This window comes from Pleurodeles waltl, chromosome 2_1, assembly GCF_031143425.1.
Source record: "Pleurodeles waltl isolate 20211129_DDA chromosome 2_1, aPleWal1.hap1.20221129, whole genome shotgun sequence".
Classification (NCBI taxonomy): Eukaryota; Metazoa; Chordata; class Amphibia; order Caudata; family Salamandridae; genus Pleurodeles; species Pleurodeles waltl.
Genome location: NC_090438.1, coordinates 611,805,291 through 611,831,905, shown reverse-complemented (window position 1 = coordinate 611,831,905; position 26,615 = coordinate 611,805,291). Strand labels below are relative to the sequence as shown.

General features: G+C 41.1%; 1 protein-coding gene across 5 annotated transcripts in view; it reads right to left on the bottom strand.

The window, feature by feature from the left end:
- Positions 1–1,967: 1,967 nt before the first annotated feature.
- STARD3NL (STARD3 N-terminal like) overlaps positions 1,968–26,615 on the bottom strand; it is a 237,256-nt gene continuing 212,608 nt past the window's right edge. For 4 of the 5 annotated variants that reach the window (XM_069215649.1, XM_069215665.1, XM_069215656.1 and 1 more), the window contains exons 8-9: positions 25,068–25,148; positions 1,968–3,221 (exon numbers count right to left, since the gene is read on the bottom strand). In XM_069215649.1, coding sequence (XP_069071750.1) covers positions 25,087–25,148 — 62 coding nt within the window. In that variant the 3' untranslated portion in view covers positions 1,968–3,221; positions 25,068–25,086. Of the gene's footprint in view, positions 3,222–21,362; positions 21,430–25,067; positions 25,149–26,615 lie in introns of all 5 variants that reach the window. The other variant, XR_011199751.1, reaches the window with a different exon arrangement.

Here is a 26,615-nt window from a genome sequence, read left to right as displayed (position 1 = left end):
GGTCAGATAGGCTGGGCTGGGCCCAATGATGTCAACCAAGAGATAAGCACTCGCCATTATTCTGAATTTACAACCTTCTATAGCTCAACACTGGTATTCTTATGTCATGCCTTAATGCATCTTTATGGAGTATGACTCCCAAGCATGTTTTATGGAGTTTAGTGCATCAATATATTGGGACCATTCTGCCCTGTGGGAGGCATGATATTTATTCTAATTTTTCCTAAACGTCCATTGTTTGGTAGAGGCTTTTACTGCTCTGTTTGCTTTATTTTTACTATATCACAAGCGTTCTACTGCATGGTTTCTATTGTCTCCCCCAAACCCATTTTTCACTATCTCATCATTTCTTCACAGCACGTTTTTGATGGATGGGTTTCTCAGTGTTTCGGTTTATCCAACATTTATGCTTTATCTGCTCGATACGTTTTGCAGCCTTGAAAAAGTCCTGTGGCTGAAATACGTGTTGGCTGCATTTAGGAGAAAGCTTGTTATGTTATGTAGAAGATTTGGAGGAATAAACAATTTAAATTGATCAACTTGATCCTGTGACTGACGAGTACTTACTTATCAAGGGACTCACAGAAACACGTTGTAGTGTGTGCTTCGGTACCACTGTATTATTACCTGAATAGCATCAGCTTCAGTGACAATGTGAAATTCCAAGAAATGCCAAAGGGATGTTCCCTATTAACATTTGATTCCAGTAGAGAAACAACCCTTTCATTTTCCTAGCAGCCACATCATTCGTTGCGGGACCGTTTTGAACCAGTACTTTCCCCCTCTCTAGATGCTGCTCTGCCATTGCCTGGCTTACGTGACATGATATGGTTCCTAGGGGTGCGGTAGAGTTATTTCTCTAATGGTAGTTTTCAATATAGGAAGGGCATTCTGGCGTACCAAGTAACTACATCTTTACATGACATCTTGAGAAGGTGTAAAACTATTTTCTTTACTCCGTAGCCGCTCCTGCCTGAACCCTGTACACTAGTAAATACAGTATCGTCCAACCAGAGCAGTGAGACAAATACTCAAACTGCACCTCCCCCGTGGCCCAAATATTACATTATGTTGTGCTCCCGAACCAGACACCCATTGATCCCAGACTGCAACCAATTATGGTCCAATATTTGTGAATTGCAATTGGAGGGGCACCAACAAAGTTCATATAGGAAGTAATCATTCAATTCTCATTTACTACATCAGAAAATATGATTCCAATACATAATAGAGCCATACAAACATGACATGTAAAGCTTTGAGCTCATCATGCTAATAGGTAAACAGCGTCAAATGTAATCATTACACTTTTAAAAACATGTGCACATGTATCTTCCCCCATGTATTGTTGACACTGTTTTCTATTAGCATGATGAGCTCAAAGCTTTAGATGTCATGTTTGTATGGCTCTATTATGTATTGGAATCACATTTTTTTATGTAGTAAATGAGAATTATGCATACTTTGATGTAGTAAATGAGAATTATGTATACTTTATTTATGTTTGTTTTACAGCCCTGAGGAAGTTTATAGGTGGTGAACGAAACGCATTGGCTGTTGTCTGTTATATTGAAGAGAATAAAAGATCCCAATGGAGCAACATATTTGGATGGTTACTTCCTATATAAACTTCGGCGGTGGCCCTCCAATTGCAATTCACTAGTAAATACTTTTGAAAGGTCAATTTGATTGGCGTGATGCCTGGTCAATGGCCACAAAGTACATTGTTTTTGTGACTGTAGTGTCAGCTACTCACAAGATCTAACCCACTCTCCCGAAGAATTCATTTGTCCCTTCTCAATCACACACCTTAAAAGCACAAACCAGCACATTTCGGTGACAAAATATATCTGATTTCATGTTGTTTTGCTTTACAATTTGGTAGCATATAGCTAATCAATAGTGATTTATTTTATGGATGCCTAAATATGAAACAATAATTTAAAAAATAAAGACAACAAAAATACTTAAGGATATGTCACATTTTATTTAACTTGTTTGATCATGTAAATAATAAAGAGTTTATACACAATTGTAATCAAGTAGAAATGCTGAGCATAACATATTGATGCGCAATCAGCAATAGTGCATTATTGAAAGTCAATCATGAAATGCTATCACCAGAAATCAAGTCTACAATTTTTTTTCAAGCAGTTTTCTCAGCTGAAGACCAGTCATTCATATATATATAATACAGTAACATGCCCTATTACTCACATTCTTAGCATTCTTGGCGCCTTCTTAATCAGCAAAAACTATATTTCTCAGCATCTATACCTAGTTCAAAATTCCTACATAATTCATGGAGGCGGGGTCCATGGTAAAATTTCAGGATAATTACTGACTATGTAAATAGGTTTCACAAATGTTCACAGTTGACGGAATTATCCTATTTGGACGGCTTGAACATATGATATGGATCTGACCTTCCTGCTCCTAAGCTGGATAAGCCTGCTTGATATCCTATGATCTGTTGATCACTTGCACTGTCTTCCAGCACGTGTTCAGTAGTCTGATGCAGTCACATGAAATGTTTGTGAGCCTAACTTCATTACACCATGAGAGTAATACCACAGTTGATTAAAATGCACAGTCCGCGGCACAAGCAGAATAATTTTAACAAATAGGCCCTAACTTAATGAAACGTGGCGGTCTGAGTAACATTACTATGTGTCCCTTAATTCCTTCCCTGAATCATCAAAATGACCCTGCTAATTGACCAGGCTGGCCATGCAACAGGTTTAGTTTAAGGCACAGCGAAGTTTTCCACTATGAACTAAGCATGCAACTCGGTGTTTTACTTTAGTGGTCAATGGCAGAATTATCACACTATTGTCTACTATAGATTACTGATAAGCAGATAGGCTAGCACTTTGTTGAATGAAACACCCAATCCAAAGAGTACATGATAATGGAAGAGGGCACATGGTACCATGTCCCGGTGCTTTACGTGGCCTCGAAACAGTTTTGTCGGCAATACAAATGTCTGATGGACTACTTCACTGGACAGCACGTTTCAGGATCCATCTAGAAAGGGACTTGTCCTGGTTGAAACCGGCCTCTAAAGCAGATATGAATGAAAGCGATAACGTTGTTCCTGTGTTAGTCAATAAATATATACATATGTCCTTTGTAAATGTTCCAGAAAGTCCAACTGCAGCTGTAAAGCTTAGGTTATCATTTAAAACCACGCAAAGAAGCCATTGCAGTCTTCACTCCCTCTATATTTATAAACAGAAAAATCCAAGAATACAGAAATTAGAGCAGCATATCATAATCAATAAAGATGGGTACAAAATATGCACACAGTGAGCAAAGCAAACATGAAATACTAGTTAAATATATAGGAGACAAAAAAAAAAATCAGCCTTTGGAAACATAAACATGGAGCCAGTTTATTTAAAGACGGAACATATATACATACCTTGGATGGTTCCATGAATACTTAAATACAAAATTATGTGAACAGGAGGTCAGATATCACTCAGGTTACAGAACAGTAGCTATTGCATGTTTAAGACTGAACATTTTATCTCAAGAAGAAGCTGGAGGCTGTTGTTGTCAGGTGGATGTGTGCATGGCTTGGAATATGTTTTCACAGGATGAGAGTACTAGACATTTTATGGTCTTGTGGACAATGTTAGGGTTAGTTTATATTAGTGAATCTTTATATGTATAGGCTATATTTCCCAAAATAACCAAAAACATACGCTTAATACTGAATAGTACATGCATCCTGTAGACACATCAGAAAGGGGTATTCTATGGGTTCTTCAAGAAATTAAGGCACAACAGGAGCTGAACAGTAGATTTGCATTACCCATTTAACCCAGCTTAGTTAGGGCTATGTATTCTAGTAGAATTGAATTGCTCCATTTTTCTCTGAAAGGGGGTGCAGAACAGTGGCCAAACGCTGTACGTTTTTGTTTTTAAATATGTTGTTAGGGTGAAACCTATCAGGCGTTGGACATAGAACACGTCTGCTTACACCGTAGTCCCTGTGTAAATATGTTAGTTCACTTTATTACTGTTGAGAATAATGGTAGATTAGGACTCCATCACATTGCATCAGTAATTCAAATGTGTTACCTTTCCAAAATGCAATTATCAATACCTCAGGCATGAGTAATCAGACATTATAACGAGTTAACAAGTAATCCTCTATGAAATGGGGAAAAACACTACACAAAAGATTACCCCACCATTTTCTGGCCTTATTGTAGGGATAAATTCTACAGGTTTGACTTGCAGAATTTGTTCCTTGAAACACAAGCACTCATTTCAGAAGCTGTATTTTACCATATTCATGTGACACCGATCACCGATTTGGCCGGAAACTCCTGTTTTCGCCCAGCTCTGTATTATAAGGCCACTTGAAAGGTAGTCCTGAGACTTCTTACATTTTCCAAGCATATTTGCAGACCTGCTGTCCACTTGTTTATAGGTCTTTGTACCTTTGCCTCACAACGAAGAACCTCTTCTGCACATTTGAAGGTTCCTTTTTTATCTGTGAAGATGTTGTTAGCCACCCCAACATTTGTTGGTCACATTGTGTAGGTGGAGTAGCTGACAGATGTAAATGAGAGCAATCAACTCAGCCTCCCCAAAATGTTGACCTACAGCATACAATGTGTGGTTCTTTTTCAATAGGGCATTCATACGGGCAGTGACCATGAAATACATTGTAAGTGATGTAAAAATCAATGTAGAAAAATGAAAGTACTATGAATACAAATGCTTGCAACTGAATGGAATAGTTCCATATTTAGAGGCCCTACGAAATTGGAAAATCACAGACTCCACAGCCTGAGCTTTGTGCAAACTAAAACAAAATGCCACAATTATCCGATGTGCCCAATCCTTGCTAGACATTTGTGCCTCTGTAGGTAGTATGTTACCATTTCTATCACCATCATTTTGGATTATTATTTTTTGGATCACTCATTTTGGATTAAATTTAATTTTAAAGATTTCTTTTTTATTGTTTCATTATTTGTGTAGTAGTCATTTGAGAGGTCAATGATGTCATGATTGATGTCATTTAACATGTCATGGATGATGTTATTAGGTCATAAACAGTGCTTGACGGTGGTGCAAGTTTTGGTTATTTTAACAGATCACATGTTTTTAAATGTCAGTGTGTTTTCCAGGTTTTGTTTTGTCACCATAACTGCACCTTAAACGTGTTTTATTTTTCTGAATGTTCGATGTTTAAACATGCATTAGGCGGTTATGAGGAAACCTAACCATAACTTTGCTTTAAACTTTGCTTTTTCAGTGAATTTATGTGCTTTTTCTTTATCCTATTCAACATGAAGGTTTTTTGCACCTAATCTGAAGTTAAATTCTAAGCTCTGCTGTGCACGCATTTTGGCTGTGACTAGTAATGAAAAGATCCAGTCTCTGTAGAAAACTTCAGTAGAAAACCTATGACAGGATATGGCTTGTAAACAAATGAAGCGGGAGTTGAGTGGATACTGTGTTTTTATGGAAAGACCCTGTATCCTAACAATAATAGGGAATATGTATGCATAATCTGTTCTAAAACCCACACCAACAGCTAACCTGCACTGTGTACTTCCTTCGACTACATACAGTAGGAGTAGACCACAGTGCCTCAAAAACAGGCCCTTAACACCAACGTCAACTAGTGGTCTTTGGCTCTGCGCAGGATAGTGTGGAGTGCAGGGAGTGACCTCTGGCCAGTCACTGCAACATACCCTTTGTGGACGTTTTACATTCACAGTGAACAGCCGTGGTTTTCTGCAGTTGGGGTGAGACCAACAATCTCAAAGTTGTACACTGTGGGGGTAGCGTGCAGGGCTTGGACTTTGACTTCCACTGTAAATAGCCGCCATGCAAAGAAGGGGTGAGCTGCAGGACCTGGAATCTTATGAGGCCCTGCACCCACATTTTGCAGGCATCCAAGCTATGTTACTTATGGTCTTTGACCACACACAGCAGGGGTCAGCTGTTGGGCAATGTCCCCTGCAGTCCGTCAAGCTAACGATGATGGGGTGGATGATAACTTGGCAGTATCGCCATATACCGTGCCTCTGGCCCATGCACAGTCACAAGGCTTGTGGCAATGAACAACGCAGGCTTTTCAAGCACCTCTGCAGCTGAGCCTGCTGAGTCTGTGAACCTTGCAACCCTTCTTGGTGTCTGGATTCGGGCCCCTTGAGTCAGTGAAGTTTGCCCCTGATATAGGTAAAGTAGGCAGGCGGTACCAGCCTCCCTAGAGCCGGACTCCTTGATATGTGATGCTTGCACTCAGTAGCTGTGTATTAGTTGGGCGGTTCTGGAGCATCCGCCGCCAAACCCTTCGAATCTATAAATCTTGCACATGGTTGTAGTATACTGGGTGGGACGTACTAGTGCCTTTGCCGCTGTGCCCCTTGAGTCCATGAAACTTGCACTTGGTGGTGGTGTACTGGATGGGCAATAATAGCCCTCATGTATCCTGGCCCTGCAAACCAATGGAACTTGCACCCAGTGATGGTGTACCAGGTGTAGAGTACTAGCGCCTCTTTAGCTGGGCACCCTGAGTCAGTGAAGCTTGTACTCTGTGGTGATGTACCAGGTGGCCGGTACTAGCACCTCTCCCATCAGGCCCACTCGAGTCTATGACACTTGGACCTGGTAATGGTGTACTGGGTCGGTGGTATTAATGCCGCTGGAGCCATGTACCTTGCGTATGTGAAGCTTGTACCCTGTGGTGGTGTACTGGGCTGACGGTAATAGGCCCTCTTTGTCTGGGCCCTGTCCGTCCATGAAACTTGTACTCAGTGGTGGTGTACCTGGTGGGCGGTACTAGTGCCTCATAGCTGGGCCCCTTGAGTATGTGAAGCTTGCACCCAGTGGTGGTCTAACGGGCAAAAGGTTCTGGTCTGTCAATAGCCAGGGCCTTTGAGTTCATGATGCTTGCAGCCTCTGGTGTTGTGTACCAGATGAGCGGTACTAGCGCCTCTGTACCCTGGTTCCTTGAGCCCATGAAGCTGTCAAATGGTGGTCATTACCGGGAGGGAGGTACAAGCCCCTCTGCAGCTGTGCCCCATGAGTCTGTGAAGCTTGCACCTCAGGATGGTGTACCGGGTGGTCTGTTTAAGCACCACTGCAGCCGGCCACCAAAAGCCCATTAAGCTTGCACTTGGTGGTGGTGTACCAGTCAGGCTGTACTAGACTTGTTGCAGCTGGGTCCCTAGAGAATGGAAAGCCTGCATCCAGTGGTTGTGTACCAGGTGGGCAGTACTAGACTCTCCTCAGTCAGACTCCTGGACCCTGTGAAGCTTGCCTGTGATGGTGGTGTACTGGGTAGGTGGTACTAGCCCATATGAATCTGAGCCCCTTGAACCTCTGATGCCTGCTTCCGATGGTAATGTACCAGGTGGAGGATACAAGTCCCACTGCGGTCAAACCACTTGAGTCTATGAAGCTTGCACCCAGTGATGATGCATCAGAGCAGGTGGTACAAGCCCTCCACATTCAATACACGCACAGCCTTCGTAATAGCGACTGACCACGGGGTCTGGTCTATATCTCTAACTTATTCTGACATTTACTCCTCGATGCCCAAACTGAGCCTCTCTTCAAACACAATTTTTTCTAAAACTGTTAAACCAACCAACCAACAAAAGTTCTATCTTTGAGTAAAGTTCTAATTTTGTACAATGTTTGATGTAAATCCGTTCAGTGTTTGTTCTTTTATCGATGAGAGAGTTTTCCTGAGGGATTTAACATGGGAAACTTGACTTTTGGGGCTCCACCCCCCGCTTTTTACTTGGCCCCCTATTGACTGACCTATGTGAAACTTACCATGAAGGAGTCAAAGTTTCTTGTAGGTTCATCAAATGGAGCCAAAGTCATTAAGAAAACAAAAAAATGCAGTTCCAATGGGAACTGAATCCTATCCATAACTACACTGGTGCTATTACCGCCAGTGTAAAATATTATCAAATTAACCTGTTTCGGCTCTCAATGAGAATCTGTGAACCAAACACAACCTGCAACACTTTTAGATATGTCATAGTGTGATGTATCTCAAAGATTGCAGCATCTGATTTGACAAGACTTGTTTCCTAAATATTTAACAAATGGGACCAAACATATTTAACATAGACAGTTGTCATTCACCATACAATTACTTCCGTGATCATTAGTTGCCAAAGTTTGCTATCAAAGATGAAGTTTGGCAATTGATACAAAGGAGCATGTAAGCCCTGCATAAAAAACGGTCTTTAACTTTCTCATTACAATCGAGCTTTGACTTCAGCAGTACCCTGTTATAGGATACTTATGTCAAAAAACAACTAAAAAAAAATAAATACAGTTGAGTTTTGATGCCACAATGCCTTATGGTGGAGCAAGCAGACAATGTAAAAGGAAGGTCATGGAGCCAAACTACGAGTCAAATCATGAAAATGAGAACTAGTTTTTCAGCTCTTCTTAACTCTTCATTAAATTAATATTAATTCGAAGAAAGACACCCTTTAGGCAACATATTTAGCTTTTCCACTGCTGTGGGTTATTACATAAAAGGCAGAATTTCTCTGCATATTACAGTACATTCTGAACTATTATTTTGAGGGGAATTTAGACTGCATATAATTTGTTGTTAAAACAAATTACCAGCTACATGTTGGTTTATTTTATTTTGAACTAGAGATTTCGCATGTATTCTACATATCTGTCGCCATACTTTTTCATGTGAAGGAGCAAGAATGCCAAGAATTTAAACTTTTGACGGAAGTGTAATGGTGTGACCAAGTATAAAACAGAATAAAATAACATCTGCATGTGCTAGAAGGACATGGAATGTAAAATCCCTAGCATAGAGAGCCTAATCCCTAACCTAATGAGAGCTAGGTATGAAAAACCTAATCTGCCAGTACTATGTCCATGAGACGCGCCCCCCAACTCTCATTACTTTGGAATGAGGTCTCTAGTTCAGACTCCGAGGTGACACAAAGGCTGATTTCTGCATCAAGGTGATGTCCAGTGTAGATGGCATCTGGAAGGAATCCCTCTGATAACCTGGTCTGTGTGAGATGTATTTATACAGATCGTGTAGGAGCCCTGACTTAAGTATGTTCCCAAACAATTGATAACGACGCACACTTGTGGCAGCAATTATGTAAACAATTCCCAACAAGTGTAGATTAAGTTTTTGTCACATGTAAGTGAAAAAGGGACATGATGTGAATACCTACGTACATCACTTGATTATGACGCTGATAGTAGCGCCTTCACAGAGTGGCAATGATAATGCTTATCAAAACGTTTTTATAACTATAACCAATAGCAGCTACTTAATAGTCAAATAAATGGTCTAAAACATGCTAAGAGCATGCTAAGTAGGTTAAAAGTCACTAGGTAACGCAAGCCAAATGATAAGCTGATGTCCTATGTCCCAATAAAAACTAAATTGGATTCACTACACAACATGAACAGAACTCTTTGCGATAAACTTGAGAAAGTAACTATTCAGCGGAGCTAACCTGGTCCCTGTACTGGACGCACTCTCCATCACGGTGGCCTGAGCTTGTGACTTTCTCCTGGTATAGTGTGACAACATAACCATGCGTGGCACTTTCTATTTTTTGGAGCTATTTTCACAATAAAACTTGAAAGTCTGTAACTCCAGTTTTACTGATGAGATTCTTGTCATTCTAGCATCACTTTATTTATTTATATTCACTCTATTTTTAAACTATGGTTTGAGATTTTTCTTCCGTTGGGTTTTACTTTATTACTGTTTGTGGGATGAATAAATACTTTACACATTGCCTCTAAGTTAAGCGTTACTGCTTTTGTGCAAGCTACCAGAGGTTTAAGCACAGGTTCATTTAGTGACTTGTGTGGTTCACCTTGACGACGACTGTGGTTGTTGCCTGATTGGGGTTTCCACCCCTCTTGACCAATAACCCAATTTCTTACTGCCATGGAACTCCATGACTTATAATGTACAAGAGAATATATTTGGTCCTATATATTACTATTACTTTTTTATCCTGTTGGACTTATACAAAATGTGCCGCAAGTGTGCAGATTCATTAGCACACATGTGCACAAACTGTACACAAAAACTACACACTGGTCATGCTCACATGTGTACAAGATGCTTCCTTACTAACATACAGATGCACCAGAATTTGCATTCTCCTTGCGCCCTGACTATTCATGGGTAAACCCTGACCTGGTACAGGAGCTGCATTGTTAAATCGTCAGTGTGGACGTAGGATAAATATGCCACATGACTGCTTTAGGCACTTCAGTACACCAGCAATCATGCAGGCAATGAGTGCTGATAGCAGGATGATCATCCCTACCGATTCCTTGGGGTTAGGAATCTAAACCTTTGCATCTCCTGCACCATTTGGCAAGGCTACATTAAGCATCTATTTTTTCCACGGCATCCCACAAGAGTTACTATTTTAGGCACTAGCTGGAGATAGAAATATGGGGTTAATATTGTTGACAGACGATATTCCCAGGGCAACACCTAAATACTTATTATTGTATAGTTAAAAAAATAGGATAAACTAACAAATGTGTTATGAAGTACACAGGGTTTAAAGATCCCAATTCGGGGTATATGATATGGAAAATGGCATTGCTCCTAAAGTGGATGGGTCAACCACATTTTCAAACCTCAAGAATGTAGATGATTTGGATTTGCTAAATGTCATTCCTTGTACAGTGGACAGGGCCCTGAAAGGCATGACAGCCTATGCTACAGAAATTAACTTAATTATCAAACTGGGTTAGCTAAGCTCATAAGGTTCAGGGTGACCAAAGAACCTTTTATTGGCACGAAGGCCAGAGGATACTGCAAGCCATTAGGTAATACAGCAAGCAACCTTGGTATCTTGCCAGAAAATGCGTTTAGGTTGTTGAATCATTATGTCATTATGTGAGTTAATGAGGTAGTGGACACTTGAACTATGGGCGGGCCTCAGAAACTTCAACAGTAGGTATGTGGGGGTAAATCAATGGCCCTGAAGAACGCTTGTAACACTGAAGTGCTCACTGCATTATCTTACAGTGCAGCTATTTGTTTTCCACTCTAGTTTCCTGAAAGGTAAAGTGGAGGGACCAATATGGAAAGAGCATTGGGGTGAAGAACTGTAACTTCTATCAGGTGACCAGGGTTGATCTATGGCAGTTTACAAGCATCTAACAGCTGCTTCTAGGTACAGAAAAGGGAGAAAGAGTTTTGAGTTAATGCTGAAAGTTTGCCTAGTAGATGTTTGGCCCTTCAAGGCCAACTAAGACTCAAGAATATGTTTCTCTCTACCACTACAATTTAGTTTTGTAAGATGTTAGGGATAAGAAGTGTACCATGGAAGCTTTTAGGGATAAGAAGTGTACTGTGGAAGTTCACAGGAATATTTGGAACAACATGACCTCTGCCGTAAGATACAAGCAATGTATGAAGCTGTTGTGTTATCTAGAGTGCTTAGATTCAGCAACTTGATGTCTGGTTATGTTATTTTCATTTGGAACCATTTCTCTTTTGAGCACAGGAGCCTTATTAATATATAGGAAATAACACACACCGAAAATAACTCGTTTTTAGGGGCGATAGCAAAGCGCTCCGTCCACCGCAGTAATCTCTCTTTGGGCTTTTCTAACCACACCCATGTCACATCAGTCACTTTCATTGGTTCGAGAAAGGCATGCATACATCATGCCTTTTCTGGTGCTTACCCAACCTACACAGCACCGGTAAACTACTGAAAACATATGAGAATCCATGTTTTCAGCATAGTTTCCGGACTACTTTATCTTTTTATTTTCCACGCAGCGCAATCGCGCTGGGGTTTACATATCGCGACCGTGCGCTGTTTTACCGTTTTCAATTTCAGCGCGATCGTGCTGCATTTTACATAAGTCGATTGCGCTTCATTTTTTTATTTTTATTTGTGTGGCAAGAAAAGTCTGGTTAAGAGTTTACAACGCTAATAGCTCCAACTCAAGAAAATGTGCGACCCATTGCATTGCAAATGCTTGTTATATGATATCACTAGGCGTAAGGTCTTACAAATGTGAATGATTAACACATTTGGAAATGCTAAGCAGATCACACAAGGTTAGGAAGTGTATTTTGAAATATGAATTGTTAAAGCCTTTCCTAACAAGAATGAAGAATGGTGTGCGTAAATGGAAACGTGCTATGCTATAATGGAATTGTGAATATGGATGTTATTTGTTTTAACTAAGAACATTAAATTGTTTAAACAAAAAAACCTTTCATGTGTCTGAAATGCCTTGTAGTGTAATGGACTCAACCCCTGGAAGATATGGTAGGAAGAGAATAGGTCTGATGCTTTCAGCAGGCCAGTGGCTTTCCCATCATATGGCTAACAGGACCTAATGCAATTGAATGCTTAAAGTGACTGGCTACTGGTCAGTTTTCAAGGAGAGCTGTCCTGCAAGTTACTATATATATTCGCTATCAGCCAAGCATTCCTGCTGTATAAATGTCCCATTTGTGAAATACAGCATTAGAGTGCAGCATGAATGAAAATGTGTTTGTTTCTGCCGATGGCTATTTGTTCACAAGGGTATGTGCGTGTGCAGTAGTGCACTGCTGTGTGTGGCATTGCTAGACGCCACAAAAGCTTAAAAATTAGGTTTTATTTATACCGAACATTTATTTCAGAAATGCATCAATGACAGTACATAGGTAATGTATACTGGGTTTATTACATGGCTAGCAGCAGTAACAATATCATTCTTCAATTAATAAAGTCACTGTATAAATCTGATTAGCGAGGCAAAACATAACTAGGATTATATCATATCAGTGCAGACTTTGCGCATATTTACAGCGGAACAGGTGGGTAGCTGTGTACATTTTCATTCTGCAGCAGATCTCTTTTCCGTCAGATTTGAAATCTTGGAGTGAGTAAAAGGCATGAATGTCCATATGACATTGTATTGCAGTGTAACTTTCTTTTAATTTCGTGCTGTCGTATTGTATTGATGTTTGAAACAATAACCAGGATTAAAAAACCCAGGCCCTCTTTACGAGGCTGGTGGTCATCAGACCCCCAGCCTCACAGCAACAGTCTTACTGCAGAAGACCTGGAAGTAAAGACCGCAACATTACAAGTTGTGAGATTTGTCCAAAGTCAAACTGCCACAATGCTTCCTGGCCCGCCGGTGCGGTTGCACCGACATGGCCGGCGGTGAGCTCCTATGGGCCGGCGGCAGGTAGCATTGTGGCAGATGGATTACAAGGCAGCAGACCACCAGGCTTTCAGTGGTGGTCACCCCACTACGTAAACCACGGCGGTCACGCACCCCACAACAGGAATCCCCATTGCTGTTGCCGGCACACACATGTCCCCACACCCCCATGCACCCCCCAATCATCCCCACTCATGCAAGCACCCCCCTCCAAATTCACAATCATGAACATCCACAATCATCCACACACACCCCACACCCCTTCATCCACACCCCCCTCATACACCCTCACACTTAATCCACACACACTCCACGCACATGCATATACACACGCACTCACGCACACCCATTCAGGCACAATAAAACGCACACACCACACAAATGCACCCAACACCCTCCTCTCCCCCCTCCTTTCGACGATCAAATCATCTTTGCCGTTGAGCTGGTCGTCTGGGGGGGGGATGGGTCCTAGTGTTTTGCACCACCAACACCCCACTGCAGTAAAGGACTCCCCCAAGCTGTATTATGTATTCGAATACGGCGGGCGGAGTCTTGCTGTCGTGGCGGTGCTGGTGGTGCAACTGCCTCCTCAACTCGGACTTCCGCCCATAAATGGACAGAAGTCCAAACAGGACTCCTAATATGGCGGTCAGTAGACCGCCAGCACTGGCAGTCTGTTGACTGCAGTAGCTTTGGTGGTCTGCTTAAAAGACTGCTGAAGTCGTAATGAGGCCCCAAGTGTGCGAATGTCAAGTGTTGATGAGATCTATTGAAGATGTGCTAGTAACTGTAAGTCTCAGAAAATGCAGGCGGCACATGGTGGTAAATATACGTTGTCAAGATTTCATAATTGGCACATTTGTGATTCTGTACTGGTGAATAGCATGACAAGATGTCAGTGAAGCAACTGAGGACCAAGTTGTTGTAGCAGCTATTTTGGCATTGTCTCTTGTGTCACAGTGGTCATCTACGTGTGAGATTGTGTGTATTATGTTAATCAAAGAACTAATAGTTTGGTTCTAAAGTGATGCACTGAGAAGCCATTTTAGTGTGCATAAACTCTAGACTAACTAATGAAACCCATATAGTACAGAGTTTACATTTCATTTTAAAGAATTAATTTGACATTGTGTTATATTTTAGAGTGAAAGCTAATAGGTGGCATTAAAATAATATTAGATTTCTAATTGAAAATGTTTCAAATTTGTATGCAAATGTAGAGAAATGTAGTTCTCCATCATCTTAACAAAAATATATTAACAGAGCTATTTCATTTAAAATTACTGCAACATGAATGCTAATGAAAGTTTAATAATGTTTGGATTTCTATTCTGCGTGTTATATGTGTTTTATTTGCATTGATTAATCTGCTGTTTTGTTTCATTTGCATTAGCCTAAGTGAGGCCTGTTAGGCCCTGTATTTGTGACTGTGCAGAAAATGTTTAGTCATCTTGCTAACGTGGACCTTTCTTCTAGATTTTGTTCTCATGTGATAATGTGGTAATAAATGTATATTGCACTACACATAGTGAGCCTGGGAAGTTGTTCTTAAGTACGGAATATCCAGGACTGTGGACTGGCGACATATACAAATGTTACAATCTCACATGGAAGAGTACATCTGGACTCTGTTCTCATGAAAGCCTTGAGAATTCTCACTAATTCTTCAGACTGAATCGCATGATTGTTTACTATTGGATGTTTAACCTTCAACGTCATGTGGAATGATGGATGGACGAATGATCTTGCCCTATGAACTTTAATATACCATTCTTCAGCTGGATTTTGATCAGAGAAGAACCCGAAGAGCCAGAATCTTTTTCCCTCTTTTCCCCTGTATGATGACTCCCTTGGACTCTGAGAGGACTCTTTGCCTTTGCCCCTCAGAAATGCCTTGCTGAGACTTAAATAAAGATTTAAGACCCAGGGAAGAAGAACCCTGATCGAGCTTCTGAAATGCGGTTGCCTTCCTTTTTTACTTATCTGTTGCCGACTTTAGTTAGTGACTTACTGCCCCAGATTTCCTTTTTCCAAATTCTTTTTGCACTTTTTGTCTTTTGTCCACATGTGTTCCGCCCAGCACATGTTAATCCCTGATTGTCTAATCTGGATGGTTTTTTTCTCACCCAAACTAACTGAACTTAGATGATTTATATTGCCTTAATGCTATTAAAACTGAGCAACACTTGTTTTACGTGCATCAGGTTATTCTTCTGATGATGTGTATTGTATTTGTTTAGTTCTTCTAAAGTTAGTTCGCCTGAACTCATTTAGTGGCCTTGGTTAATCTTTGGTGATTTTGTATCTTTATAACTTTGTCTTGAGAGTTGTCTACATGACTGAGATTCATCTTGTAATAAAACCCGCTTAACTTTATTCCTGACTGGAGTTTTGCTTGTGTGGCCACATTAGTCATAATGTGTAGTTGAATTGGTCTGAACTGAAATGTAATGACGTGTTCTCCACACCCTCATGCTGGGTCCAAAGATTAATTGATCTTGTCAGGCATTGATTCCTGCAAAGGACGAAGTGCGTCAATGATGTGAATGTTAATATTATTCCTACTCACTTTATCTATGTCTAAAATCACCTGTGGTTTCAGCTTTTAGCCTCCCAATGTACATTACATTCTTTTAAAACCACCTGGACACCACCATCTTTGTCATCGGACTGTTAGGTGGTTATGAACCATTTCTTCTAATGATCAAACTCCAGCAGTAATCCTCTGATGTGAATGAACCAAAAAAGAAGGAAGGATGCATGCAAAATGTTTTTCGGAACCATAGGACTCATTGGGAAGATAGCTGCTGTCAATAATGCACTTAAAACTGAGTTAGTAAGATCCTGACTACAGGAATCAGATAAGACGAAATCCACTAGTAGAGTATAGCTAATAGTCAGCATATCAATTTGGAGCACAGGTCTTCAAACATTTCGAAAATCTAGGGCAGCATACAAATACATGAGTGTTGCGTGGGAACAGCCACGGAAACACGCATGGGATGCCTCCTTGGCACAGAGTAAGGCAACACAACGGCTTGTGCTGCTTTGCCTTGCTCCATATCTATGAGGTCATGCAAAAGCCAGGTAGGGTGGCTTTGCATTGCCTCATAGGTATGATTCATAGGTTTGTGCTGCCGGAGAATCAAAAAAGTGATGCTTTGGTGACGCAAGCCTCTCATAAATAAGCTCCAAAATATTCTGTACGTTTTTTAGGTCTTTCAATGTCAGGCAGCTACAGATAAAATAAAAGCCACCTTAAATGAAAAATAAATAAAATAAAGTTATTACTTAGTGTGAAATGCACTGCAGTGCATTATGAAACCTCGATTAGTTAACGCACTGCAGAGGTCTGTGTGTAACCGGAGAGGACAGAAAGCACTGTCAATATACAAGTCATTCTTTTATATTTGCATTACACACAGAATAAAATAGACTACTACAAAATGTTTTACCATAAAATAGTGCTTCCAAAATATAGATTTTAGTAATATGTAGATAATACATAATACACATTTTTTACATAACTGTTCCTTCAACACCTCTTTAGGGGTAGTAAACATGATGTAAATACAATTACAATTAAAAGCACTCACTTCACAGTTCAGTTGTTAATTCTTTTTGCTACTACTCAAAAATAATACATCTTTGTCATCACAAAGCTTCCACTGATTTTTATAAGTGCCTGCTCCCAAGCATCCTTTACATTTGCAGATTAGAGTATTAATTTGCAGATTAACTGGTAGAGCATATTTGCATTTTTTTCAGGAAAGCGGGCACCCTGGCATGAACGCTTCTTTAGATGTCTGCCCCTCCCTTGGATTCACTTAACAGGAGACTCACTGAATAACAATTCAGCTGAAGCTTTCTAAACTATTTAAATTAACCTTCCCAGGACGGCTGTCGTTTTCCAAAACAATGACGTTTTGGATTCGAGGCAGAAGTGGCTGAGGAACGCGTCCCCCCCCTTCCGATGACTCCACTGCTATTTATTGCATCAAGTAAATTCCGAAGCCCGGGGAGTCAGAGCCTGTGTGTTAAATAGCACCTCCTCGTCTGACACACATAATCAGGGCATAAATGTCTTACTGCATGAGGGAGAACCCTCGTGTGTTTGGGGAGAGAGGCATATGAGGGCAATACCTACATCCTCTTTTCAGTCTCATGAGCCTTTACTCTTGCATCAATAACTGGAGCTTCCCTGGGTTTTAAGGTCTGTGCACATTTCCCGAACTGCAAGTGTTTGAGTGCAAAAAACAACTGTCATGTGAATGCAGTCACCTCTTGTTGAGAAAGTAAAAAAACCCTGACAACCTAGGGCCTGCTATGTCATAGCGAAACTTTAAAATTATTAGAATATACTCTTTTTTTCAAAGTGAGGATAGTGTACAAAGTTTGTAGGCCGTACATCAAGTCTACTGGCACTTTGCTTTTGCGGTAACATAATGAACTCTGCTGACTTCTAGACCTCGTGTTTCTTTTGCCAGAACTTTGTTTCAGTGCAAATGGTCATTCTTACATGGATGTGGTCAGCACTTGTTGAGAAGAGACTATCAGAATTGCATCTGCTAGTCTACAGTGTAACTGGAAATGGTACAAAGGTATATGAACATTTGTCTGCATCAACACCGTGTCTCCAGGGTGATTTACTCACAGAATCACTCACAGGCCCAGTGGCTATGCGTGAGAAGCCAAATAAGCCATTATACAACAACGTTAGTTTTATTGCAAATGTTTTTAAAATATAAACTGCTTGTTTTGAAAAAAACAGATCTTTAAACCTGAGGTTTTTAATTAATTACGTTTGAATAGGTGTCATAGTGTTTAAGCAGAAATCAAATTTAAGCTGGATGAACATAGTGCCCAAACTAAGAACTATAAAAACATAAAAATGCACTGGACTACTCTTCTTTGATAACTGGGCACTATAGTAGAACATTTAAATTAGGTTTCATATACGATCACATGGCTAAATCCCTAGCATATATTGTGTACAGATCAGCGATACTGGTACTTGAAACCAGGATTTGCAGGACAGCAGAATTCAATATTCTGTTGGCAAAACCTAGTCTGACCTGGAGAGCTCAAATGGACATATTGGTTATTAATCAAAAGGCAGCACTCGGACTGGTTCTATTCGTGATTAGGCTTGGGAGTAGTCTCTGCTAGTGACTGACACTAATGAGTCTTCTGGGTAGATCATGGGCGTTGGAAGAAAAATATATACATATATATTCATATGTATGTAATAAATGATTAGCTCCCATTCTCACATGCACTGTTTCAACCCACTTAGCTGCTCACGAGCTGAGCAGACAGCCGGCTCCTCCACAGTGCTCTGTCTCCCTTCTCAGAGTGGCAACCCCCTCCTTCTCAAATCTATTCCAGCTCTGAACTTCGGGTCACACTAACATACCTGACACCTCCAACAGCTGTATATACTAACTGTACATACAGACCCCTCTGAGAACCCAGGCATTCCTGCTCTGACAATCCACAAACAAGGTTACAGCTTCCTTTAGCGTGGTGCACTGTACACCTGCTTCTTATGATTTGCTTGTATGACATTCTCTATATATCATATTTGGCACTGTGTCTTTTGCTCATTTTCCTTCAGCTACATTTCTATTTTTGATATGATTGCCCATGTTTGGCACTGAGCTTCTTTTGGTTTGTGCTAGTGCTGCATTTTGTATAGTATTAAAAGGCTACACTCTGGCCACTCGAGAGGGAGTTTGAGAGCACCATTGTGCACCTTCTTCCTTGCTGGCCAGCAGGTCTTGATACTAACAAATACATTTCTTCTGTACCAGGGCAACTGCTGCCGCTGGTGTTTTGTTTTTCAATGCTCTGTGGATGGTTGTAAAAGTTTTCCCCAACAGAAGGGGCTGTGACGTGGATGCTTGGAGCATCACACCAGTGTGTGGTGATACTTTGCCGTGGTGGCCCTCCAATGCTTGGAGTAAAACAGGATTTGTTTTCCTCCTCTGGCAGTGAACCAGGGGACTGAGGAGTAAACTACGAGTTCACTCAGTGTCAATAATTGATTGACAGTGCCTGATCCATTGAGGGGGGGGGGGGGGGGTCGTAACCCATGCAGGAGAGCCTGTGCCAGAGGAGATTTTGGGAACACCAGGGGGGCACCCTCACTTGGCACAGTGGAGGAGCCGCCTGATAAGCAGGTTGCAATGGACACAGGGAAATGATTTTGAGGTATGCACAGAGGAAATAATTTATTGATCAATAACTCCATTTAAATTACATGTTGACTGATAGTAATGTGCAGCTGTGTTTTCCTTGCAATGGCACTTTGAATTATATGTGAAGTAGTATATTTCTGGATCAGCTAAGCAAACTGTTTTATATGTTGTCTCAGAGTTGTCAACAACTGTGGAGTTTTTCTCTCTGTCCACTGCCTAACCTTTCTGTTACAGGATGCAATTTGTTGTGTTTATCTTTGGGGATGTAATTTGTTAGTAAAGGGCACAATGAGAAACAGTAATTCTAAAGGAAACGGGAAGGTAGTTAGCCCTCATATGCAGAAAAAGACAAAACAATTGTTTAGACAGCTGGGAGGAGAGAAAGGTTTTAAATTACTTAGAGATAGCTCTGCAACTCAGGTTGTCAAGGAGACAAATTGTCTAGAATATGTAAGTCTGTTTTGCACGACTTGGACTGGGAATGAGAAATGGCCCAATTTTGGCTCTCTTGAGAGAGAGGATATTAAAAATGGGTCAAAGAATTTCGGGGTGGCCCATTATGGTGCTCATATTATTTGAGTGATTGTTTGCAGCAGTAAAAGAAAAAGAGAACTCTCCTTTTAGCACTAGTTAGCAGTGGTAAAGTGCTCAGAGTTCAAAAGCCAACAGCAACAGGTCAGAAAAAATAGGAGGCAGGAGGCAAAAAGATTGGGGATGACCCTGCATAAACAAAAAAGTCCAACATACCTGATAACTTGGGCTATTGTAAAACATTTTTTCACTTGATGGTAAGAAGATTGCAGTGCAAATTGGTAATGCCAATGATCTGCTTGGATGAAAAAAGGTGGACTGGAAGACAGTAAAATCACACAATGAACCAGAAACTGCTGTGAGAATACCAGCTTGACCATACCATCATTTCACACATATAACCAGTTGTGTTACGAAAGGTAAGAGACACAGTAAGACAATGACTAAATGGGCTGCAATCCGCAAATCACAGGCCTAACATCGCTGAGTCAGACTCCATCTTGGGCATGTTAAATTAGCCAGTCTGTGTTTGGTCCAATTTCAAGCATGTCATTATCTTTCGCAGAGCCAGGAAAAGAGTCATTTCATCTGAACAATTGCTTTTCTATCATATAAGGTGACACAAACCTGCTGCAAGCTACAGGATAGCTATGTTTCAAGGTTTGTCAGCAGACACGTCAGATAAAGATTTAGTTTGAGTTGATGTATTTTCATCATGCATGTTCAAACCAGTTATATCTTGGATTATTGGAAAGTTTCATAATGCAGGCTAGACGGCAGTGGTGTTGTGGAACTCCTTAGATTGTCAAACAATCACAGTGGGGGGCCAATAAGGGAGGTTCGGAGGAAAAAGAGAGAAGCCCTCCTGGTCCCATGTGTAGGTCTCCCAAGTATAAGTCAAACAACAGTAATAAACACACGGTTCCAAAATATCAAAACGGTTCTCTTGAAAGGACGGTATACCAGAAAAAACAATTTGTTTTAGAGCAAGAGCCCTCACTCACCAGCCGGTGACATGCTTCATCATTGGGCCATGCTCCTCGTCAGGCCGGCGCTGCAATGCCTGACGGGCCCCTCAAGGGGGCTCTTTGCCGGAGTTCTTTTAAAGAATAGTATTGGCCGGTCAAAACATGCAGAAAAAGGAGGAAGGATTGGTATAAAGAGATATATAAAAATGTCTAGAGGAAAAAACTGATAATTTATTCAGATGTTAATGCCTTTGACATGGTTAAAAAACACTGTATAGAGATATGGTAAAATAATGTTTACAATCCCTCAACAAAGAAGTATATAATTCATAAATCTTGTTGAAAAAGTGGTACGAAATCGGGTAACACAAAGTTCTTGTGTCACTCAATCATAACAGGAGGTCAACATGTTTCTCGCTATTCATAGTCAAAAATGATCTTGTGCGATTCTTCAGGACCTAATACGTACCTAATCCTTATAAAAATGAGCTCAAAGGTAAGAGCAAATTGTATTCCCCATTTGGGAAGACAAAGGCCTGGAATATAGAAAGAGAACCATAATCAAAAAAGTAATTGATGATAAATATAAACAATGAGGCATCATATAATGTATTATCCTCAAGTAATTGCACATTCCTATTATAGTGAGTCCCAACAAAGTGCCAAGTGAAAAGTAAACCGAAGTGAAGTATCTAAAACACAAGCTGTTGTTGGACAAAAGATGCTTACCCTCCAAAGTCTAATAATAGGGCCTCATCGGGGTAACATCTGGCTTCTTAAACCACTAAAGCCTATAATACATAGAGAGCGGAAGTTTAAGTTAAAGATTATCATGTAGGCAGAAATGGGGTCAGTTGACCAAATCCTAAACAGGTAAGTAAAACAGGTAAGTAAAACCAAAATTCTCCAAAAAAAGGGGAACTATAGTGATACCATAGCCAGATGGCAAGGATCCGAGTCACATTCTGTTTGGTGTGGAAAATAAATAGATATAAGTATAAACAGGTATTGTATGTCTCATTGTATACATCTGTACCCTAGTGAGAAATGTAAATCTCTCCAAGAATAGGTATTGCTAATCTAAGACAAGTTGTGCGCACCCCCGTAAACATCATGGGTGGACTAGCCAGTGAATGCTGAAGTGCCATTAGTATTAACATGTGGGTAGCTTCTGTAAAGAAATATCGAGTAGACAAAAGCTTTTACATTGGATTAGAGGCGCGTTCATCCTTAAAGGAAGCAGCGTGTAGATTACATCGCGTCTCTCGCTGCTAAGCGGTTACCGGCAAACGCTGCTTGTGGTGAGCGCGCTTGCGGTAGAAACGCTTATTGTCCATAAGTAAAGGGTGACGGCGCATCGGGGTTGAAGCGCGTTCACCCTTAAAGGACAAGAAAGACGCGTGTCGATTACAGCCTTAGATTGACCACTGAATTTGAGAGGTCTTCACACCAGGTTATCACGAGAGGTCCTGCCAGACTGCAGTAGCATCCATTCTTATGTCAAGAGACAATACACAAATAAGAGAAGCTGATCTCAGCTGATTGTGTATTTTTTTCAAAGGCAACGCTCTTGCCTATCTGAAGTTTGATAAACATAGCTGATCTGCTGTGAACAGATATGCAGTGCACTATGCCCCAAGAAACTCTAGAGAAAAATGTGTTATTTCATCCTCTCTTGGTGTAGTGCAGAGAAGTATCTTAAGGGTGGAAGGCTTCTAGGAACATTCTAATTATGTTAGAACTGTTCAGTTTATTCTTGCTGTTAGTATCATGCATAAGTGCTGTTTAATTATATACTGTATAGTTATTACTCATGTACTAGGCACCAGGATGAGACTGTTGAAATAATACACTTTTAAATATATATATGGAGTCTTTTGAACTACCAGTGACTTCCTGAATCCTTTACAGGATTGTTAGTAACCCAGAAAGTCATATCAGACAGCATGCTCAGTGGGTTTTTGGACCTAGACTCCCCTGCTCAAGTGATGGTGCACTGAACTCTGAACTCTGTCCCTGCACCTCTAGGTAAGGACGCTAAATGTTGTAAACCTGGGCTAGAGTCCAATGTTACCCAACACAAGGGTCTAGCCATGGACAATGGTCCTGACTGACTAATGAAAATCCATTTGATCTGCTGAAAGGAATTCTGACTGGCTGCTATCAAGCAATCAGAAAGAGTGTCCGGGGTTATACCAATCTGAAGGCGTATGTAGGTCATTCACAAAAACAACTGACAACATGCACATTTCCATAATGTTTTTGGAGGTGTCTGACCACCCGTACACAAGACTTTTTTTTATTTTATGGGAGGAATCTTCCCTTTCATCATTCCTCCCTGCAAAGCGGATTCAGGCTTTTTATTGGCACCAATTAGCTCCATGGATGAACTAGAAAAAACAAGAGATTTCGCCCAAGTTGCTTCCTGTGAACATTTTTATGACCCTTAACAATAACCTGCAAGACAGAGTCTGAAAGTTCAGAAAGTGGGTTTGCTGGGTTTAGGAAGGCAGGTTTACCCACTGAGTATACGGAAATGTTGGTCATCTAAAATTAATGGGGAATTATGACTACCTCAAGTACTTGAGACTCCATTTCTGTGGATCCTCAGTTAAGTGGGGGACCGACCTTGATGATGAAGTGGTCAGGGCACAGTCTGACCTCCAGAAATGGGTGAAAGCCCACAGACACTTTGGGCCCTATTATGACCTTGGCAGTCACCAGACAATCAGGGTCACGGTCAGACTGCCACCAAAGTGGCAGTCCGACCGCAACATTACGACCGTAGCGAAAGTGCCAAGGTCAGACCGCCGGCACCGCCAGCCGACAGCCTGTTGTAATCCAACAGGGCAGCCCTGGGGATTACGAGTCCCCTTTCCACCAGCCTTTGCATGGCAGTAGCCCCGCCATGAAAAGGCTGGCCGAAAGAGGTTGCTGGCGGTTGTAATCCACCAGGGCAGCGCAGCCCCGGGGATTACGAGTCCCCTTTCCACCGGCCTTTGCATGGTAGTAGCCCCGCCACGAAAAGGCTGGCCAAAAGGGCGTGCTGGGAGGCCCATGGGTGCCCCTGCACTGCCCATACACTTGGCATGGGAGGTATAGGGGCTCCCATGGACAGCTACATTGCGCTTTCCACTGCCCGAATTACTAGCAGTGGAAAGCGCGACAGGTGCTGCTGCACCCCGCCTCACCGCCACACTGGCGCCTGCTCAATTACAAGCCGGCGTCAATTTTAAGGCCCTGTGGTGAACGCCTAATAGGGCCGGCGTTGTTCTGACCGCACAGGCAGCCTGATGACGGTACGAATTTGTTGATGACGGTACGAGTTTGGCGGGCGGCCTTTGCCACCCGCCAAACTCGTAATGAGGGCCTAAGTGCTTGCCTCAAACCACATAGGTCTTGCAAAATCTGGCTAGATGGCAAACCAACTTGAAGTGGCTATAACAGAAAAATAATTAAAATTGGTGCAGCGAAAGAGTGTGCTCTCCAGGAGGAGTCATCACTCACCTCCCCTGTCCAAGTAGCAGTAGATTTCTAAGACAACATCAGCAGCAACATGAGGGGCCTTCTGGCTTTTTCCTAGCAAGGGGAAAAGAGTCAGCACGAATCTTCACCTGTGGCAAGTACCAAGAGCAGCAGGCCCATACTGGTGTGTGTCCAAGATGTGCCCAGTTCCCTACTGTTACTCACCTGTGATTATGAAGAAAAAAAAAACAACTAAGCTTGTGAAAATGCCATACTTATGGAGAATGCCTACAGCAAGACATGTATTTTCAACAATGTTTTCTTTAAAAATTGGATTTTATGTGTTGATACATGAAACAAAAAATAAAGTAATAGTGCATTCATTGGTTGGTTGGGAAAACTGCATCAAAGTTAGTAATCAGACAGATGTATGGGTTGTAGAATAAATTGTATACATGTCAGCCAGGCTGAACTTCCAAAGTACCTTCTTTTGGGTTTTAAGTAATGACGGATGATGCTCGTAGCCTCACAGCTAGTTATACCATATAGCACTCATTTTTGTACTGGATCCACATGTAGTTTGGAAGGTGTGCAATTTGTTTTTATTTGCGGTTGTTAATTGAAATTCGACTACTACAAATCTCAATAACTTGCAGGCGTATTTTATAACAAGAAACAGATCATACTGATTTCCTCTGCCCTGTCTCACCTGTTTCTCCATCACTTGGCTACACAGCTGGCTCTGTACTGTCCTCATTTTCTTCAGTAGATTCTTCGTCCTCATCAGAACCTGTAAAACCAGCACAATAGTCTTTAAAACAGCAAGATTCTGCCACACCGGTTACCTCGTGATGCTCAAAGGCACGTCATTTCAGTTTGCAGCATCTTAGCGTATGCCCTCAGTATGTGACTTAGAAAATGTAAGTGAAAGACTGCTTGGTGATTCCATATATGAATTTAAACACCCTTCTAAACTGAGTCACACAGCGATTATCGTTCTATCCTTCATTGAGTCACACAGCGATAATCTTTCTATCTTTCATTCAGTGATTTGCACTTGGCGCCCTCAGCCCAGTATGTATTGCATAACTCCAATGAGTTACAATGGAAGTGGAAATGGCTTGGCACGAGCCTGATAATGGGCTTGATTTACAGGTTAAGAGGTTACACCTTGGTACAATCATTTGAAAACATATAACAGTATCAAAAATACGTTTTTAAGTCTTTGTAACTTAAATTCTAAACTAATAGGATGTGCAATCAAGCTAGCAGAGGGCAGCGTAATGAACATGAACAAGTAGGGTAAATCAAGACTAGCTATGCACAAACTACAAAAAAGATCACCAACTTAAAAGGATCTTGGATAACCTATAAACTAACTCAAATTACAATTAATCAAGAAAACGGAAACCAAACTGTTCATTCCATTGGACGTGATATACTTTAAGTCAACTTAAACAAATGGAAAATCCCTATGTAGATGTCATGCATACACAGCTATGTTAATTGTATTGTAAAGTCATCGAATACATCTAAATCCCACAGGACATAATGGGATTTAGATTTCGACGGAGGTGACATCCGTCATTGTTGTGACTGAGTAATTCGTCATCAAATTATATATATCATGCCCTTATTGCTAAGATCCAGCACGTTGTTATCCACCACATGGTGGCACTGTGTGTCCATTTTCTTTAGCAGAACTCACAATCTGCGCGTTTAACAACTTAATAAACTTTTGGATAAAACGAACACATTGGTACTGCTGTTACCGGCATTTGGCAGCAGTAGAAGGAGCTGTGGGCGGTGTCAGCTGCACTGGACTCCCAAGAAATATTTTCGACTCTGGCATGTATTTGTTTTTTTTACAAATTGAGCATGGGTACAGGTAATGGCGCTATATAAATATAAATACATATACTGTGCCCTGATTTTGGTCATTCGTGTCCAGTAAGCCTCTATAAATTTGTAAAACACAGGATTTTATTTCACATGATTCAGGTCGCTTCCTTAATTATATGGGCCATGTTATTTGAGGGGGGGTTCCAAGATACTTTGTAGGCCACACCCCTTTTCGATTTCTCCCACACACTTTTTTTCATCCCACTTACAGCAATGCAGCGCTGGTTAGCATGTCTATTTTTGGAAAGTGTGTGCAAGAGTAAACAAACTCCCCAGAGGTGGATTGGCACTCTCCACAGAATGGATTCAGTTATATGTTTGATATTTTTGGGGATCTGTACGCTTTCAGTTGCTA